The sequence below is a fragment of the Cynoglossus semilaevis genome, chromosome 13 (assembly GCF_000523025.1).
Source record: "Cynoglossus semilaevis isolate Cse_v1.0 chromosome 13, Cse_v1.0, whole genome shotgun sequence".
Classification (NCBI taxonomy): domain Eukaryota; kingdom Metazoa; phylum Chordata; class Actinopteri; order Pleuronectiformes; family Cynoglossidae; genus Cynoglossus; species Cynoglossus semilaevis.
This window is the reverse complement of record NC_024319.1, coordinates 3,936,206-3,950,054: the sequence shown is the minus strand read 5'-3', so window position 1 is coordinate 3,950,054 and position 13,849 is coordinate 3,936,206. Positions and strand designations below refer to the sequence as shown.

General features: G+C 41.8%; 3 protein-coding genes and 1 long non-coding RNA gene across 5 annotated transcripts in view; 3 read left to right on the top strand and 1 right to left on the bottom strand.

Moving 5' to 3' along the window:
- Positions 1-104: 104 nt before the first annotated feature.
- Positions 105-4,044, bottom strand: rnf41l (ring finger protein 41, like). Of its 2 annotated transcripts, XM_025061372.1 has the most exons (7): positions 3,865-4,044; positions 3,545-3,753; positions 3,235-3,441; positions 2,704-2,843; positions 1,886-2,048; positions 1,687-1,807; positions 105-1,230 (listed from the first exon to the last, which is right to left on the bottom strand). In XM_025061372.1, exons 3-7 carry the CDS (start codon positions 3,438-3,440, stop codon positions 862-864), a joined length of 999 nt encoding a protein of 332 aa, XP_024917140.1. In that variant the 5' UTR covers position 3,441; positions 3,545-3,753; positions 3,865-4,044; the 3' UTR covers positions 105-861. The 2 variants fall into 2 exon arrangements, with proteins under 2 accessions (XP_024917140.1, XP_008321266.1); XM_008323044.3 differs by having other exon boundaries at positions 3,545-4,044.
- On the top strand, positions 1,203-2,706 carry LOC112487912 (uncharacterized). The gene is made up of 3 exons (XR_003051461.1): positions 1,203-1,317; positions 1,714-1,849; positions 2,524-2,706. It is a non-coding gene; the product is annotated as an uncharacterized LOC112487912 (long non-coding RNA).
- Positions 4,045-4,271: 227 nt separating the features above from the next.
- The window catches only part of rad54b (RAD54 homolog B), an 18,215-nt gene continuing 8,637 nt past the window's right edge, over positions 4,272-13,849 (top strand). The window contains 15 exon segments of the mRNA XM_025061373.1: positions 4,272-4,542; positions 4,897-5,062; positions 5,169-5,364; positions 9,810-10,022; positions 10,139-10,438; positions 10,696-10,858; positions 10,968-11,193; positions 11,516-11,602; positions 11,695-11,815; positions 11,888-12,027; positions 12,122-12,412; positions 12,763-12,926; positions 13,036-13,297; positions 13,556-13,622; positions 13,698-13,847. Coding sequence (XP_024917141.1) covers positions 4,916-5,062; positions 5,169-5,364; positions 9,810-10,022; positions 10,139-10,438; positions 10,696-10,858; positions 10,968-11,193; positions 11,516-11,602; positions 11,695-11,815; positions 11,888-12,027; positions 12,122-12,412; positions 12,763-12,926; positions 13,036-13,297; positions 13,556-13,622; positions 13,698-13,847 — 2,527 coding nt within the window. The 5' untranslated portion in view covers positions 4,272-4,542; positions 4,897-4,915.
- LOC103388159 (fibrinogen silencer-binding protein) lies at positions 6,380-9,572 on the top strand. The gene is made up of 2 exons (XM_008323046.3): positions 6,380-7,864; positions 8,378-9,572. The coding sequence occupies exons 1-2, from the start codon at positions 7,440-7,442 to the stop codon at positions 8,943-8,945; spliced, it is 993 nt and encodes a 330-aa protein (XP_008321268.1). The 5' UTR covers positions 6,380-7,439; the 3' UTR covers positions 8,946-9,572.

Sequence of the window (13,849 nt, the reverse complement as noted above, 5' to 3'; positions counted from 1 at the left end):
GTCAAGTGTGGTGAGAGCAGGGAGCTGGTAGTCTGAGGAGGTGAAAGTCTGTGCCGGAGAGAAAACGAGTGAAGGTCAGTAAAAAAAAACAACCCACAACTGAATACATGCTTTTGAAAAGTGTGAATAATTAAATTGTGTAATGAAAGTGTGTAACAAAATTGTGTGTGCCCAATCAACCGTTTAATCTTGAGCAGAGTTGAAGGTGAAGTTTTCACTGGAACAGACTGGTATGGCATAGTTGTCATCTTGCATTTCCCATATATAAACACATTTTTAACAAATTCTTTACAGTTTAAAGCAATGGTTCTCAAGCTAAGGTTTGCATTTCACCAGTTGTACTTTTTGCCAGTTGTGGTGGTACTCTAGTACATTATAGCAGTATATGAGGAATACATACTGTATTTTTTGCTACATATACCATTGTCAGCTGATTACCTTTTAGACCTGTGCTCCTGTCTGTCCACTAGGTGGTATTCAATAAGCTTAATAACTCTGGAGGTGATACAGTGTTTACAAACCACAGGTTTAGTAAAACATTAAAACCTTGTAGTGATGACAAATATTTCAGTAGTAGTGCTGCCATAATGACAAAATAATGAATTTTCTGAACCTGAGCAGAAGATGAGAAAACTAAATTGTTTAAAGTGAAAAACAAATACATACACACTAGAATCCACAGATTAACCAGGTATAAAAGAGCAAGTGGTTTAATACACAGCAACACGTTTTTAAAACGAATCCCACTCACTGATGCTTAAAAAAACAACTAAAGTTTATATGCATCAAGTGATGCACTTTTTTTTAACTAATTTGATGAGCAGGTTGGAAATGGTTTCTGTATATAAATTTCTTCCTCTCTCAGATGACGGTCACCTCCCGAGTTTTCCTCTTGATGTTATCCAGGGTCAGACTTCTGCTCCCACCTTTGCGCTCTCCCTCCTCCCTTTTGGGGGGTTGAGGTGGAGCTTTTTCAATCACAGACAGGTGTGAAAACACCTCCCTCTGCTGTTGTCTTGTGTCGGTGTGTTCCTCTGTGGTCTGCAGCGCCCCCTGGTGTTGATCTGTGACTGTTTGGTTGACAGGAATCTGACTCCTGATGGGCTGCAGATCCCTGAGGAGCTCCATCAGTTCCCTCTTCTCCAGCTCCGCTTCCGCCAGCTCCTGTCTTCTCAGACGCTCCGCTCCTAACAGGGCCCGCATGTCAATCATCATCCGGGACAAATGACCCTGTTGGTGGAGCAGAAGTGGAGTTATATCAACATACAACTTCAACTTCTACCACTCCGTCTGATCCAGGATCCCAGCAGTCATTGGGTGAGTATGATTTTACCAGTGCATCACACTTATAGAGACAACTGCTATTCACACTTACATTTATACAATTTAGTCTCAACACAAGAAGGCATGGAAATTTACATAACAATTTACATAATTTACACTGTGATAAACCAGTCACGTCCCATTTTGGCATCACTTTTAATTTAGAAATATGATAATGTTTTCCAAATGTAAAAAAAAAGGGAAGCTCTTTTACAAACGAACAGTTCCTGTGCCTGTCTGATTTAGGGAAGCTCTTTTACGAACAGTTCCTGTGCCTGTCTGATTTACAAATTACATTTTTTTTACCCATACTACTGTGAAAGGGGTTGTTAAAAACGTAATAATTTTGGAATATTAAGTCACCTTGAGTTCCTCCATCTCGTTCTTCAGCAGTGATTCCTTCTGGACCATGTGTCTCCTCTGGGAGTCCAGGCGCGACTCCATCTCTCGTCTCACCTCCTCCAACTTACACAGCATCTCGGCCCTGCAGCAAACATGAATGAAACCAACCGTAGGATTTGCACAGGTAACGTTAATATAGTTTTCTTAGCCACATACACACCTCAGCATCTCCACTTCAGTTCGCAGCTCAGCCACACAGTTGTGCTGAGAGTGATCACTGGAGAAGAGTGTGTGACCACAGCCGTTGGGACATTCTCTCCTGTGGAAGTTGCATTCTGACAAGTGAGCCGCCAAACTCCGCCTCTCCACCTGTACAGGGCAACCTGAGAAAGCGTAATTATGTGGTAAAATACGATGTAAATTATTTTTAACGGTAAAGGTTTAACCTAAGATAAATACTGCACACTTGTACATATACTGTAAAAGTATGTGCTTCACAGTTTTTGAAGCATTCACGTTATCCCAGAATATCAGCACAGCAAAAAGAAAAAAAAAACATCCCAGAATATCAGCACAGCAAAAAAAAAAAAAACCAAAAAAACTACAATGATGATGCTTATTCATGCATCATATTTGTAGTATTAAACACTGCAGCAGCCACACTGCATGCACACGCTCACTGTACCTACCACAGTGGAAACATATGTATTCTCCACCTGCCAATGACAGGTCAAAGTCTCACTGTAAACACAAGCATTTTCTCATCTATACTGTTGTACATGTTCAAGTGCATTTTAAATTGCCCATTAAAGAATGATGGGAAATTGACCCCCCACACTCTCTTTCTCTCTGAGGCAGCTTTGACTGACATCAGTGTTTAATGGAGTTGCCATGACGAAGGCCCCACCTGCTGCTGCTGCTGCTGCTGCCCCTCTCACAGGTGTCACATTACCTTTACAGTTTAATCTACAACTGCTATCAATGCAATGCATATAAAAGAAGAAGAAGCTGCCACTGAGTGGGGGGTGTCTGTCGTACCGGTGTTAGAGCAGGACACGAAGGCAAACTCACACTCATCCTCGTGAGTGTGCAGGCTCTCCAGGGAGCAGATCACCTCACATCCCTGGGCTGCATTCACGCAGCGGATCTGGAGACGGCTCAGGTCGTTACGCATGTACCTGACCTCAAACAAAATGAAAAAAAATTAGTAGCTGTGAGATGAGAGATGTACTGTAACACACTTTTAAGAAAAGGCAACACTGCACAAATCTGGGCCCTGACTCTGAGAACAAAAATGACAAGGTTGGAAAAGTCTCTTCCGTCCTTTCTTTGCTGCGAAATGTCTATTTCCCAAGTTTGGGATCAATTACATTGAATCTAATTGCTCTAAACATTTTCTGAAAACAAACGTATTTCAATTATTATCCACAATTCAATTCAATTATTAGTGATCAATTATTTGTGTCGTTTGACTGGCTCTAAACATTTTCTGAAAACAAACATATTTCTTACAGTGATCAATTATTTGTGTCGTTTGACTGAGTGACATCCGGCTGCATGGACACAGACCTGCACAGTGGCTTTAAACTGCTCACGTCCAGTGGCAGTCTGTCCTCGGGGCAGGAGTGGTGATGGAGCAACCAGCTGCTGATGCATGCACTGCAGTAAGCATGTTCACAGGGTGCCTGCAGGGGGCGCTCCAACACGTCCCGACACACACAGCACAGCAGACCCTCATTCACAAAGCCCACGAACCTCTCAAGATCATAGCCCATCCTACAGTCACACAAACAGACACAAAAAGTTAAAGAATTGTTCATTACAGCCATGATTTATCACTCTGATTAGTTTGCTTTAAAAAAAACCATAAAATTCATACCTGAAAACTGAACCGTTTCCTCCTCAAAGTCCAAGGTCACTCTTGACTGTTTTCTCTTCTCTGCTACGTCTGTTATTCTCCTTCTATCGTTTCATCCTCCCTTCTGACTTGTTGCTCCATTGAGGTGAGGGTCTCCTTTCTCCTGAAGTCCTCCCATTCCTCTGGGACTATGTCTCCATGGAGAAGTATCCTTGACAACAGGGAAGCAGCTGGTGAGCCAGGTGAGCTCAGATCAGATTATTAGAAACAGACAGAATTACAGTGCACAAAGAATTCAAATAAAAAGTCCAAATACAACAGCAACATTAGCGTTTCATCACCACTGCTGCCTGCACAGATTACTGCTGCCCTTCAAATGTCCAGTCTCTACTAATGACCCAACCTTTTCCCAGGTTTCCCTTTTTGCATGTGGGATTAACTTGGAAAACACTTACTCTCTCCACTCCTCTGATTGGATTACGGACAGCATGACTCCAGGTGACAACATACGCCCATCAAAAAGCAACTACAAGGCAAATCATCAAGGTGAAAGAGTACAATTTTTGTTAAATTTTACTTTTTTCTGACTACTCGGGATTTGTGATGTTATTTCGGTGTTGGTCGAAAATTAATTTGAATGAGGAATTAAATTTTTTCAAACTTAATAATATTGAAATGTTATACTTAAATCCATTTAAAGTGCCTATAAAACTGGAGAAATGCCACTACGGCATGTGTATTATCGATAGGTGTGCTCGATTTGATATAAGTAACGAACATGTTAATAAAAACTAAATACATATGAGGTGGACAACACCACCAGTGTTAGACATATCTAACGCACCCCACACTTTGTGACCACGCCTGTTCCGCAATGACAACCAATCACCGTATGGAAACAATGTAGCGGGAGATACAGAACAGGAAGCGAACCCAGAGAAAACCGAGTTTACCGAGTTAGCATGAATTAAGTTACTTAAAAACAAAAAACTGCGATAACGCGCGTTACTTTCAACTTGGTATGTATGACACTTAGATGTAAGTTAAGCATATTTTCAACATAACAGCCGCAAATATTTCTCTCCATTGTACTTTTTAGCTCTTTGCTAAACCCTGTTGCATTTTAGGAGTAGTTCACCAGTGGACAGTTTTCTTCCTGCTAGCTGTGTGTCGTAATGATATAACGTGATGTATTTATAATATAATATGCTGGCTTTCAAGTTTATAGTGGGTATTTGGGTCATAATTTGTATTACATTGCTCATAATGTTGCTCTGTTCTGTTTTGCTTCTTTTTTGCTTCGCCAAATGATGATCCTTCTAAATAAATGTTATTTTTATTGTAATGTTAAATGTTTTTTCTATCTGATGTAGATAAGTAACTGGAAGGAGAATGAGGCGCTCAGCTGCTCCCAGTCAGCTCTTGGGAAATGCAGTGAAAAAGCCTAGATTTTTACCTCCTGGAGCATCTTCTCCAAGCTTTGCATGTGAACCGAAGCACCTTTCCCCTAAACCTGGGTTAGGCAATGCATTGGAAAAGGTCAGCAACATACATCATTCTTACAAACATTTCCACTTCCTCATAGATTATTGTTTTTTTTTATTGCTTCTTCACATTGTAATTCTTCTTCTTTTTCATCATGCAGGTTCAGAGGACTCTAGTAGCACCTGTTGCAAGTAAGACAGGCTGCAACGTCCAGCCAAGAGCACCACAGTCTGCTCCAGCCTTGTCACGGGCTCTGGCTCGTGTTCTAAGTGCAACAGAAAGCAAGGAAAATGATGCAAACCTGGAACATTCTGAAAGTGTCACCAGAGACAACACAGAAGAGCATGGAAAAAAAGGTAAGAAAATTATTTGTTTCCAAATCATAAAAGATGCAACATAGCCAATTGTACAGCCTGTTGTGGATTTACCTGCATTTAACTTTATACTCTACGTGAAGAGAGAAAGGTACTTGCACGTAAGGATAGTAAAAATGTACATCTATTTTTGTGGGTTTTATAGACAATTAACAAGGAAAAATATGATTTGTTTAAAGTTGGTCAAAGACTTGGCCATGATCCAAGTATGTGGGGAAAAATATGATTTGTTTAAAGTTGTAAAAGTTTAAAAGACTTGGCCATGATCCAAGTATGTGCAACAAAAATGTTGTATATAAATGTATATAAATCAGCAACGCATCATAATATCAATAAAATGTTCTTAAAAGAGTAGGACAGGCTCAAATTAATATATCTGAATGTTTATTCAGACATTCTGAGTTATCTAAATGGCTTCATAGTCCTTGTAGAATTGGTTTGAGTGTTTGTGTGTGGCTAGGTGGATGAATGAGCGTGAATGTGTGGGTTTTTTTTATACACAATGTCTGTTTGGTATTTACTTTGGTGAATAACATCAGAATGCAGTACATATCTGTTTAGTTTTACTCACTAACTGCTTAGTAGTTAGTAGAATTAGTAGTGCTCAGTATAGTTCAAGTAAGTGAAGATCACGTACACAGAACATGCCACGTCGTGTACTTACAGTGCACAGGTTTGTTCATGTTTGTAGCAGAGCAATGGAGAATACAAAAACGGCTTTATTCAGTTGAGGAAACTGCAGTTTGTCCTTAAGAAAACTTAAATCTTTACTTTTGTCTCTGTGTTGTTTTGTACAGAGAATGTAGTTAAAACAACATTCTGTAAATAATCTTCAACACTATCTGCATTTATTTCTGTAAGCTTTGAAAAACCAAAAAACCAAAATGTGTTAAAAATATGACTCAACCTTATCTTATAATTACCTCGTATATAAAATGTAATATAAAGTGTTTGTGAAGGTAGACGGTCACTGTTAAAGTGTTTTTGAAGGTAGATGGTCACTGTTTTTGAAGTTTGAGGCTTAAAGTCAAAACAAAAAAAAAAATATAATTTCACTACTAACCACATACAGTAGGATTGTTTTAGGTGGAGAAAATATCTATTTACTTATGTCATAACGCTTTTTCGTGGCAGAGATTTTGTTAATAACCGCCACTGAACACTAACATTATTGTCATATAAATGAGTGTTCTGTGGACTGAGCAGCAGTCAGATTAGGACCGTGGTCGGGATTAGCGAGCCACTCAGCCAGCGCTCCCGCCTCCCGTCTTTCTGTCTGGGTTTCCAAACGGACATTACTCGGCTCACACGCTCTACAAGCCCTCGTCTGTGTGGTGTGGATTAACATTTACAGTACAAAACAAAAAACTGAACGTTCGGGGGAGGGAGACGATGTGCGCATGTGCGTTGCTCTCTCACTCCTCCCTCCCCCACTCAGTTAGTTAAGCCAGCGCTATTTTAAAGCTTCAGTCGCTGATAGAAAAACGACAGCCGTGGTTCTTACTGTCGTGTAAAAACACACTCTGGAACATGTTTTTCTACAGATACAGACCTGTTACTGCCCCTAACGTTATGATAATATTAAAGTCAGAAAGCGAGAGAGACCGTGCCCTGCTCTGTGCTGTGCCTGGCTTGGGGTTTACACAGACCCAGCTGAAAATAGGTCGGGCTGGGCTTAAGCGGCTTAGCTACGTCAGCCTAAGATGAGAGGAATTCACCTAAAGCCCTGCGTGGTAGGCGGGGGCCTAAAACGAGGCTGGCCTAGTTAAGCCTGATCCTTATTGTGTGCAGCCCAGCCTGCTTTTGTTGAGTAAGGCAGCCGAGAGGGAAGGAATAGTGTAGGACCCAGTGGGCATGTTAGATGTATTGCAGACACGTCTAATTTATAGCAGACAGGAGAGGACCAGTTAGAAATGTATAAATATTAGATCATTGGCATATTCCTGTCACTGTGGAGAAAAACAGAAACCTGGTTCAGAGACAACCAAAGACAAGTAAGAAGCTTGAGGAGGCTCAACGCTGGTTACTGAGGCCTGCAGGCGTTAGGCTCGACTTGGATGGATCCACTATGCAACAAGATGCCAGGCTCCTCTGCGTTTTTGTCCAGTATGGTGGGTAAAGCTCGCTCCTCCAACTTCACTCTTTCTGAGAAGCTGGACCTGTTGAAACTGGTGCGGCCTCACATCCGCATCCTGGAGGAGCACACCAACAAACATGCAGTCATCGTGGACAAGAACAAGTGCTGGGATATTGTGGCAGAGCAGTACAACACGCTGGGAGGCGACAGACCCCACCGCACTGCTCAGGGCCTCAGGACACTCTACAAGAGGCTGAAGGAGTCGGCCAAGCAGGAAGTGATGCAGCGGAGACACACCCAGCCAGAACTCAGGTCTGCCATCTCTGAGCCAACCAGGAGAATTATGGAAATGATCCCTCACCTCTTCCAGCTCCTGCCCATCCACGAGGACCTGACACTGCGCAGGTACAGTGTAGTACGCAACAAAAAAAAAAAAACTTATGTCAGAGCAGTTCAGAACATCTATTAAGAAAAAATCAGTATTTTGTAACTCAACTGTGCCAAAGTGAGGAGAGGAAAGGTCCAATCAGAATATCTGATTGTGGTCAGAAATTAAAGGAACTTTGCCTTCCATTGTTTTTATTACAGCTGGTTATCACAGTTACATTGGTTAGATCTGAGGCTTCTTATTGATTATTTGATTTTTTTTTCTTTTTTTAAATTTATAACCAAAAAAGTATTTAGTACAACTACAATATTACATAGAACAGATGTCATGCCACTTAAACAAGCAGAAATTAAGAAACTTCAAACTGGCCTTGACACATTCAGGAGATTATATCTTTCGTAATGATAAGTCTGTAAATATTTAGGTCATTTCATAGATGATTGTTTTAAGCACCACCAGCAGAGGGCTCAACATGTTTAACACCTAAGAGATGAGGGCATTCATTGTTATCATTATTTTTTATTTTATAGGTTAATATACAGTAAACACAACTCCCCCATGGAGCATCCTGGAAGCAGCTCTATTCTGTCTGCACCCCAGGATTACTCCCCAGCTGTCCCAAGTATCACCCATGAGGTGGTGCAGCTGGACTCTGAAGAAGATGTAAAACCTCCGCCAGACATCCATGTTCTCACTAAGCACACTCGTCCAGGGCTGGACGGGGACCAGGAGCAGGAGGAGGAGGAGGAGGAGGACCAGGAAATGGGCAGCATCCACGATTACGAAGCCTCCCTGTCCCCCACACCTTCTTCTATTAACATACCCCTGTCCACCTCTCCACTGCCCTTACGCAATGACATCTTTCACAACGACATTTACCCTCACCACGATTCTGACAGGTTCCGTCCGCTGCATTTGGCCAAAGAGGAGCATGAATTAGTGTTAGCCAATCACAGGAAAGTTGCCCTCTACCTTGAGGAGAAAAGAGAGGGGCTGAAGAGGAAGCAGAAGTTGGAGGAGGAGCTTCTGAGAGCCAAGATTAAAGTGGAAAAATTGAGGGCAGCCAGACTCAGACATGGACTACCGGTTACTCTGTAACTAATATTGTCGTCGACTTAGGGACGATGTCAGAAAGAAACCCAAAGAGTTTCTGGTGTCTTTGAGAAAACGTTGTGCCTCGTACAGACACCTGATATCTGTCAGACTTGTGTTGCCATTTTCTTTATGTTTAACATGTTTAATGTTTTGCCATTACTCCTATACTTTATGGAGAGCACATTTTTAGACCATTATCACCAACACTGTGACAGCTCACCGCAAATAAAAAAAGTACAGATTACAAAATGGGAGCATTTTTAGTCAGGTCCCATTTTTTTTTACAGTTTATTTCTTGCCCATTTTCTTAAATGTTGGAATAGTTTTAGTGCCTATAACAAAACACACAATTTAGCAGTTTTAGTAAAAAGAAAAAAACTAGAAGTCAAATGTGATCAACTTAAATTAGCATTTCAGGTGTTTTGGTTTCAGAAAAAAACACAAATGTTTTGGAGGTTACTGAAGCTGAAAGGGTTAGAAGGGTTACATTTATTAGATGTGGTTTTGTAATGTTTTTATTATTTAACTGTGTAACTACAGTGTTAATTCTAATGTGTGTGATTAATATTTCTATGTTCTCACTACACTTTACCTCATCATACGTTTAAGTGTTAATAAAACTGTAAATGAAAAAAAAAAAAAAGCTTTCGCTCAAGTCTTTTTATGTCACCTTTGCATGATTTTGCCGACATTCGCTTCTATGTCACCTTTGTACCTTTGCATGATTTTGCCGACATTCGCCAAAATAAAGAATGTTTATCATCTCCCACGTTGATGATGTTTAGACCTAGGGCAACACTGACCTCTGCTGGTGAGTCTTGTTTTCTGTCGTGTTCAGACTTTCTCATGTCTGTTTTTGTATTACAGGAGTGAGCAGTTCTTCCCAGTTGGCTCCCAGGTCTCTTCAAACTCCAATGCCTTCTGCAGAGTCATCAAGCCAGGATGGTGTGCGTTACTTCAGTGTGATGTGGTGTAAAGCCAGTAAGAAAAAACACAAGCGTTGGGAGGGAGATGCCGTCCTGGTGACAAGGGGACGCACAGTCACACTAAAAGACATGGAAGGAAAAGACATCGGGAAAGGTGAGGCCTTTTGGTCAGACTCATATATTTTAACTTTGACATTGAATAAAGTTCTATTATTTGTTTATATATTGACTTTAGTTATACTGTGTATTTGTTCACTTTGTTCCATGCAGGCAGCGGCTATAAGGTGTCTGAGTTGGCATCTCTTTCTGAGGGGCAGACCCTGATGGTTGGTGGAAAGGAGGTGGAGGTGATGGGGGTCGTTTCTGCAGAAGACTATGCGAGAGGACGTTGTTTTCGAGAATTGCAAATCGAGGAAGAGGAACCACAAACAAAGTCGGCCCTGGCTGCTCCTCGTCGTTTTACCTCCAAACCATTCTGCCCACCGATGCAGTCAGGGAGAGGTGAACATCCACGGGGTAAAACAGAGGAAGAACACATTCCAAGACCTCGTCATGATCCCAGTGCTTCAGGTTTGCAGATGTCTTCTAAAGGCTTCACTGCTTTAAACCCAACTAATTTTGCATGAATTAAAAATGATGAATATCTCAGGTTCTGTCTGTGATTTCAATATTTTAGACTCAGGGAAAATGATTCCTCAAGGTTTCTTGGCCTACTGAATAAATCAAATCTTTTTTGGAACCAATCTATGTGATCAGTGGTGATTAAAAAAACCAAAAAACTTTTTGTACAAAATATTTTTTATACATTACATGTTTTTCATCCTCAGGTGCTCTAGTGATGCCTCGACCCTCCGCCAACCACCAGTGGTCTAATAACAAGTCAGGACTTCCTGTAGTCGACGTTGTTGTTGATCCACATCTGACCTCTCATCTGAGACCTCACCAGAGAGACGGCCTGCTTTTCCTCTATGAATGTGTCATGGGCATGAGGTGATGGAGTGGTTCCTGTAAAACATCAAATCCTCCTCAAAGGACCTCCAACCAAATTTAGCTTCACAGCATCTTAGATTGTCATATACACATGTTTTGTGTGTTTCAGAGCTGTGGGTCAACATGGTGCCATCCTGGCTGATGAGATGGGACTTGGTAAGACCCTCCAGAGTGTGGCGCTGGCCTGGACTTTGCTGAAGCAGGGCCCGTATGGAGGGAAACCCATCACAAAACGTGTCCTTGTGGTGACGCCTGGAAGCCTAGTGCAGAACTGGGGTGCGGAGTTTAACAAGTGGCTTGGACGTGAGAGGATCAGCGTTTTCACTGTGGATCAGGTCAGAGCAGAAGAAACTGAGAATCAGCTGTTTTTGGTTTATGAGAAGATCTGTTCATTTCGAGAAGGTCTAACGAGTCCATGTTCCCATTATGGCAAAGAGGAAATGTTTCATAAACTCCCAGTTTTTGTTCAAGCAGCTTATGTGGGATTTTACTGTCACTAATTTGTGAAGCTAGGCAAACAGCCAAAAAGCTCGTCAGATTATTGTGTATTGTGGAAAAAATCAAAAATGTATTTTTATTTGTATGAGGTTCTAAAATTAATTATTTTGACTGTATTTTTATATGAGGTTCTAAAATTAATTATTTTGATGTTTATAGGACCACCGGATAGAGCAGTTTGTGTTATCTCCTCTACACAGTGTTCTGGTTATCAGCTATGAGATGCTGCTGCGCTGCTTGGAGCAGGTTGGTCCACATCCTGTCTCACCTTAAAGATTTTTTTTTACTGAACTAGTTCAAACCAGCTTTTGTTTTTGTTATGGGTTTTTAATTTTCAGGTCCAAAAGATGGATTTTGGTCTCATCATTTGCGACGAAGGTCACAGGTTAAAGAACAGCAGCATCAAAACATCTTCTGCTCTCAGCAGCCTCAGCTGTAACCGCAGGGTCATATTAACAGGTATTCACCTCACCACATCACCTTAAAGAGTTTTTCCTGAGAGTTTACTAAAAAGTTGTTTTATGTTTGAAGGAACTCCTGTACAGAATGATCTGCAGGAGTTCTATGCCATTATAGAGTTTGTGAATCCAGGGATTCTTGGATCATCAACTGCTTACAGAAAAGTGTATGAAGAACCAATTTTACGCTCCAGACAACCTGGCTGCACAGAGGTTACACTTCTTTTACCTGTTTTATTGCAATCTGCAGCACTTTTATGTTCACAAGGATCATTTGTCTTTATCTCACATCTTTCTATGCCAAAAGGAGGAGAGGATTTTGGGAGAGGAGCGAGCAGCCGAGCTGTCACGACTGACTGGCATGTTCATCCTGAGGAGGACGCAAGAGATCATCAATCGCTACCTGCCTCCTCGTCTGGACTGGACACTGTTCTGTGAGCCCTCAGCTCTGCAGCTGGAGCTTTACAGGCGCCTGCTGTGTCACCAGGTCTTCAGAGCCTGTCTTCAGAGCTCCACACAATCACACACACACCTGGCCTGCATCACTGCGCTGAAGAAGCTGTGTAACCACCCTGCTCTGCTGCACTCCACCGTCAAGGTGATATGTTTATCCTGTATTTACACGGCACAAAGAAAAGATCCTAAATAAATAGATAAAATCTTTATGAAAACAACAAAGTTATGTCTTTGCATATCCTACGTTTAAGTCTCAACACAAGTGAGGGATGTTTCAATCACTTTTGTAGGTTTATGGGGAATCTCTTACTCAGGTCTTACCAGGTCACAACCTTGAACTTTAAATGTTGTTTCAATTTTCAGAAAAAGATTTTTCTGTTTTTTCTGACCGTTTGAAATGAAATCTGTCTGAGAAACTTTTGACCTAAAAATTAAATTCTGTTTTCAATGTTTTTGGAACGTAAGGAAAATGATTATTGTCTATGATTTCAGGAGAAAACAGAAATGGAATCAGGGGAGAGTTCCATCTACGACAGATTAGTCGACGTCTTCCCAGAATCCTACTCTTCAGGATCTCTGATCACTAATGATTGTGGGAAACTTCTGGTTCTGTCCGACCTGCTGACTGCCATACGACAGCTCAGCCCCTCAGACAGGTATATGTGTGTGTTCATATACATACAGTATACACGTATACTGGAGTACAATACTGTCTCTGTACTTTATGATCCTGGACATTCAACAGCGTATCTGTGTCCTCCACAGGGTGGTCATCGTGTCCAACTACACCAAGACACTGAACTTGCTCCAGGACTTGTGCGTACTCGCGGGCTACACCTTCTGTCGCCTGGACGGACAAACACCAACCAACCAACGGCAGCGACTGGTTGACGGTTTCAACAGCCCTTATTCTCAGAACTTTGTTTTTCTGCTCAGCTCCAAAGCTGGGGGGGTGGGGCTTAATCTGATCGGTGCCTCCCATCTGGTGCTTTACGATATCGACTGGAACCCTGCCAATGATATTCAGGTAAGACAATCCAGCAGAGTCCAAAGTCTGGGACGAGGCTGACATTTACACGGCCTAGGTCCAGAAATGTTGACACAGGTTAAAAAAAAGCAATTAAACCAAATATATTTTCTCTTGTCAATTTTCTTTGTCTGTTCTATTAGAATGTCAAAAGCATGCACATTTACAGTCATGGGCTGATCTTCTCATCTGTCCACCAGGTGGCACTGTTTACATGTGAGACTCTCACAGCTCCTTTATGTTCTTTCCTGTGTTTAGGCCATGGCGAGAGTATGGAGAGATGGTCAGAAGAAGACTGTTCACATCTACCGTCTCCTGACTGCAGGTCAGGACACACTCACACACTGTGATCATCACAGGTTTTCAAAGAGATGTCAACATTTGTCTCATTCATTCTCAGGTACCATCGAGGAGCGTATTTTCCAGAGACAGGTGTCCAAACAGGGACTTTCTGGAACTGTGGTCGACCTGGGCAAAGGGGCGGAGCACACCAGCTTCTCCACCAATGAACTGCGAGACCTCTTCAGCTTGACAGATACTCCCTCCCTGACC